The following is a 5,557-nucleotide window of genomic DNA, read 5'->3' on the forward strand; positions in this document are numbered from 1 at the left end:
GTTTCTATTTGCTTGTCCACAGTTAAAGCCCAGAGGACCTACAGATGGTCACCATTAATTTTGTCACTCAATGTGGGGGTTTTTTAAAAACTTTTTTCCAACCTTTTAAAAACAGATGTGTTTATAAAAAAATAAATAAATCTTCCAATAGCACAACTCACTAGAGATCTTCTATTTGGATTTAGATTAAATTTTAGTCTTTAGTGGCTGGGAGTTAATTTGTACATTTCTTTTAAGCCAAGTTGCTCTTATATCAATTTTTTAAAAAATGTTTTTCTAATAAACTTAAAAAAAAACCAAAAAAAGGCTCCTTGCGTTCCTAGTCTGGCTTCTTTGGAACCTCAGAAATCACTGCATGCCAAAACGTTCTCTGTGTTTGGATCGCATACCTGTTTTTGCATAGGTTTCTTTATGACTGCAGGATGCTGGTGTTGCGTGGGCTGAAACTGGGCTATGGGCTTGCAAAAATAAAATCTTCAGCAGAAACGTCCAACCTTGTTAATGATTTCTTAAGGCAGCCACAGGATCGCAGACAAAACTCGGGAGCTGTGACTAGTAACTGCCTGCACAGTCAGGATCGTAGATAATAGTTGATTGTTGAATTAAATTGTATGGACTTCTGAACTGATAAAACAACTGCAGAGAGTGTTTGTTTGGGGTTTGGGGTTTTTTTCCACAGTCTCCACGTTAAACATGGAGTGCCCTTTCCAAATATCTTAACATATTTCTTTTTGAGTTATCTCTGGAAATTTTACTATAAGTAAAGCCAGTTTTGGTCTATATTACACACTTGAAAAATATTCTCAGAGTACACTTCTTAACAACATTTTTTTTCTTTTGTTACTCTGTTTGCAGGTCAAAATTTATCTGGTTCACTCAAATTAATGTCGTTTTAACCATCCTGTAGAAGACGAATATGATGCCAAACAGAAGTAACCTCTCCTTTCAGAATGTTGGATCAGGTAATCAATAAAAGCAAAGTTTGTTTGTAAATGTACTGAGATCTTTCTGAATTTATTATTGATTTTGGCCCTTTAATTCTCCTGACATGTGGATAAGATCAGTGCTCTGTTCTTATTCCATGTCTAATTCCATTTACCAGCCAAAAGAAAGCCACAGCTGGATATGCTGCAGACAGCCAACCCTCCCCCATCAGTTTAATGCCTGGCTGGAATAGATATCAGTGACCCCCAGCTAAACAACTCAGGAAAGGAAGAAAAGGAATGAGGTGGAAAAAAAAAAGAAAATTAATAATAAAAAGGAAAAATTTCCTTCTGTATAGCTCCAGGCAGCAAATACCCTGCTAAAGAGAGGAGCCTTGTGCTGTGCACTGAAGGTTAGCAAGTGAAAGCTAGGGCTGACCTGGATGCAGGATGGGTTCAGGGCATGCTGTGTGCCAGAGCTCCTGGCCTCAGTCCCTTTACCTGCATGTGAGGGCAGCATCAGCCAGGGTATGTAATGCATATTCATAAAGTCTCATCCCAAACATTATCCTAAAAATAAACAAAGCAAACAAGATCTGGTTTGTGGGAAGCAGCTATGGTTTGGTTAAACATACGCTGTTGTCCAGTTGGGATTTAACTAAATGATTGCGGGCACTGTGGTGCTGGAACCAAAAATGCAGAAGAATTGGCAAAAAGTGTGGTAGAGAACTGTTGAATCGAAGTGGCTACATGAAGGTACTGTGACCTTTTCTTACTGTACTTGTTCGGATTTCAAGTACAATAAACCCTTCATTGCTGTGGTGAACAGGCCTAAAAGTTTCCATGAGCTAACTTGTATTTTGCAAAAGTGTCCAGTCTTTGTAGGATTAAATGTGCCCTGCTAGTGTTGCAAGAGAGCAATAAACAGTTATTAATGTTCCATTAACGTGCCTGCCAACTTATTTATGTAGGGGCCTGTGGACTTTATGTAAAAAAAAAAAAAAAAAAAAAAAAAGTGAAGTTCAGTTGTGTTCAAGTTAAGATCTGGACAGTACAAATTTGATATGAGGTTAGCTTTCAATTTTAAGAGAGATGTGGAAGAGGGAAGAGGAGAGAATGGAAGGCTAAGTATTCAAGTATACAAAGCATGTACATTGTGCTTTATGTCTGTGCTTCAGAATAAGTTTTGCATCCTGTTGTTCTTCCTTATAACACCACTAATAAGATGAATGCTTTTCCAGATGATTTTGTCTTGTCCCGGCAAGAGTTCTGTTGAACATGGGTCACATTCCTCCTTTTTTTCGTTTGAACTTCATCATTGCTGTTCATCAAATGTTGTGAAAATAGCTAAAAAATGTCAAGTAAAATGTCAGACTGTAAGAAACTGCAGTTTCACTGCTCACAGCAGTGATGGTCTGACAGAGAGCTCTATGAACTTAGTGGCTCAAAGGCAACTGAAATAGTTGTATCATCATAACAATGTGTTAAAATTACAGCAAATAAAATCACAGTCAGCATAAAAATACTAAATTCTGCATAGTAGTAAACCTAAGGCTTGGTTTTGAAGCTGCAAGTTAATGTTTTTGGCCACTACCAGAGCCAGGTCGAAGGTGTTTGTTATTTTTATTTGTTTTGGCTTGTTTTTGTTCCCCCCTGTAATGCTGACTCCTTTTATCTTCTGCCTATTCAACTACATTGTTAGTGATGTTTACCTTTGTTCTTAAACTTAGGGGTTTGTTCCTGAAGAATTGAAGAGAATGTGTTGTTACACACTTAGACTTACTACAGTTAGAGTACAGGAAGCTTGTGCAACAGACATATATTGTATGATGCCCTGGACAGTAATGAATTCCAGGTGTTTTTGCCTTGTTAGCAAGGAAGGTCCCAGAAACAAGGACCTGCTCAAAGACGGCATTGCCACCTTCCATTAGGTATCTGAACCTAGTGATCCTCCATGCAACCAGATCATATCCAGTCTGGTGGGGTGCAGGAACCTGAGTTTTGTGTCTAGGTTCATATAGTTGCCTGACGTGGTACTTGGAAGAGGATTAAAGTATACCTCTGAGTGTTTTAAAAGCACTTTACACATTTGGATGTTAGGTTTTCCTGCCGAGTGGCAAGCTGAAATTAGGTTTCTCACGAGGCAGCTGAAGTCTCAGGTGAAATGTTACGAAGCCAAGAGTAAATCTCAGATTTGACCCTTATTTTCACAAACACTCGCTGGCATTGCAGGAACTGACTCTGAAGAGTGCTTTATTAGTTCAAAGCACAGCCTAGCAGATCCAAGGAGATGTGGTAAATGTTAGCAGTGCCATGTCTCCATCAGCTGAGGTCTAAGTGCAAGCCTGCTGGAGGTCCCATTTATTTCCTACAGTGACTGACACTTTCAGGAGTTGAATTATTTTCTCTGCGTTTGACAGAGCGTGGCCAGAACTGCAGGCTGGAGCTTGGCACATCATTGAACAGTAACATTCACCACAGCAAAGGCTTTTTTGGTTGGCGTCCTCTCCCTGAATGTAAATTATAATTCTGAAAAAGTGTTAGGACCTAAAACCTTAAAAGTCTGTCAGTGTCAGTGTTTTTAGTGGTCATGTGTTTTTGTTGTAGGTTGTGAATGAAGCAAGTGTAGTTACAGGTTTATCTTTTAAGAGCACTGAGCTGAAACACCATGAAAAATGGGCTTCGCTTATGTACTTTTCCATGAAGCTTTGCATGACGACCCATAGAGTAAGCAGAAATATGACAAGCTCCTACTGAGCTTTGATTAAGCTCATTAATATATTTGGGCTTGGATGCACTAGCTGCACAGGTTAAAGGAAGAGGTGATCCAAAGCAGCATCTTACATTCTGTATCGTGAGCCCTGGGAGACCTGTGCTCTTCATTTTGCTGTCTGCTTTGCATTTTCTCCCTGTACCTCAGTTCCTCAGGTGTAAGACAGCAGGACAGAAATGCTTCTTTACTTCATGGACATCTCAGGAGGCTCAGGATTGTAAAGGCTAAGCCAGACTCCTGCCATGGATAGATAGGTCACCAAAGAAAGAGTCTAGCCTCTTTCTAACTGTTACTGATTTGTAGTATGGATTTGGTCATGTCCAACTACCCCTTCTGTTTTAGCCTCCATCTGTTGCAAAAACAGAGATGAGAAAGTTGTGCATCCCCTCCTTTGCTTAATGATCTGAGACACATTTATTACAAGCACAGTAATTACTATAAAAGTGTTCTTTTCAAATTAACGTGCAGGTATGCACATGCAAGAGGCAGCTACTTACTTGCTACTTACTTTTTTTTTTCCTCCTTTTCTCTTCCTTACAGATTCCAGTAAGATTATGGCAGAGTATAGCCACACGCAAAACCAGATGGAATTACAAAATGCTAGTTTGGGAAAGGGCTCTGTGGTGAATTCCCTTGAAAATGGTCTCCAGGATATTATGGAAAACCTCAACCCAAAGAAATATTCATCAAGTCTCAAATTTAAAACAAATGGGGACTATGCTGGCTCATATTTAACCCTTTCACAACCTACGCCAGTTAAACCTAATCCTTCCTCCAGTGTTAAAAATACACATTCTGTTACCAAAATTCAAGGAGGCAAGCAGTTCCCCTGTGAAAGCCCTTATCTTCCAGATAAAAGTATCTCTGTAAAGCATTTGGGTTCCATATCGGGCATGTCTTCATCCCTCAGTGGGTACAATTTAGGAAGGACAGACTTTGATATTCATGCCAGCAGAGAAAATATAAAATCCCTCGGACAGATGGATAAGTTTCACTACTCGAAGTACAGTCAGAAAAACAAATCATATGACAATGTCTACTTCCCAGGAATGCTGGAGACAAAGAAGATCTCAGGCTCTCTCCTGACCATGTGGAATGGAAGCTCAGGGAATGAGATGATGCTTTCGCCTGCTAGCAATTCGGGGGCAGCCAGCATGCCTTCTAGCCCAAAGCAAGGCAGGAGGATGAATATAGAAGACAACCTGGCCCTTCACATAAAACCAGTTAAGCACAAGGATGTGATGATGGAGGCTCTGGGTTCACGGCCTAGGAAATATTCTGGTGGATCTCTAAGTCATATGGGAATGTACAGTCGTTCCCTACCCAGACTTTATAAATCAACAGAAAGCCAGCTGGTGCCATTAAGTTTGCCCCCCAGAAGCTCTCTGGGTAATACTAAAAGGAAAAAACTTGGAGAAAAAGATCTACCTCAGAATATTTTAGATGCTGACAATTACCTGAATTTTTCTTCTTGCAGCTCAGGGGTTTCACCACATGCAAACTCTGTCTCTGCGAATAATTCCTATGCCAGTTCAACACTTAGTGTTCCTGCAAGTCCTCGAATTGCTAAAAAAATGCTTTTAGCACCTTCTTCCCCATATCTTCCTGATGATTTTGATAGACTTGGACTCTCAGGAACAAGTCCCAGTAGTTCTTTCTCCCCAGTGGATTTTGACAGGTCGTTCTCTATCCGAAGAAACCTTTCTACCAGTTCTGTGGAACTTGATGACCCAGATCTGGAAAGTTACAGACAGACGCCAAACTCACTGCAAACGTCCATGCGAGAGCGGAAGAACAGCATTAGCTCCATTTCGGGAAGAGAAGACCTCATGGACTATCACAGGAGGCAGAGGGAAGAGCG

General features: G+C 40.4%; 1 protein-coding gene across 1 annotated transcript in view; it reads left to right on the forward strand.

Moving 5' to 3' along the window:
* Positions 1-854: 854 nt before the first annotated feature.
* Positions 855-5,557, forward strand: part of PHLDB2 (pleckstrin homology-like domain, family B, member 2) — a 54,557-nt gene continuing 49,854 nt past the window's right edge. Inside the window, exons 1-2 of the mRNA XM_010010623.1 lie at positions 855-962; positions 4,237-5,557. The exon at positions 4,237-5,557 is cut by the window's right edge and continues 46 nt beyond it. Coding sequence (XP_010008925.1) covers positions 917-962; positions 4,237-5,557 — 1,367 coding nt within the window. The 5' untranslated portion in view covers positions 855-916. The remainder of the gene's footprint in view (positions 963-4,236) is intronic.

This window comes from Nestor notabilis, unplaced genomic scaffold, assembly GCF_000696875.1.
Source record: "Nestor notabilis isolate BGI_N333 unplaced genomic scaffold, ASM69687v1 scaffold18852, whole genome shotgun sequence".
In the NCBI taxonomy this organism is placed as follows: domain Eukaryota; kingdom Metazoa; phylum Chordata; class Aves; order Psittaciformes; family Psittacidae; genus Nestor; species Nestor notabilis.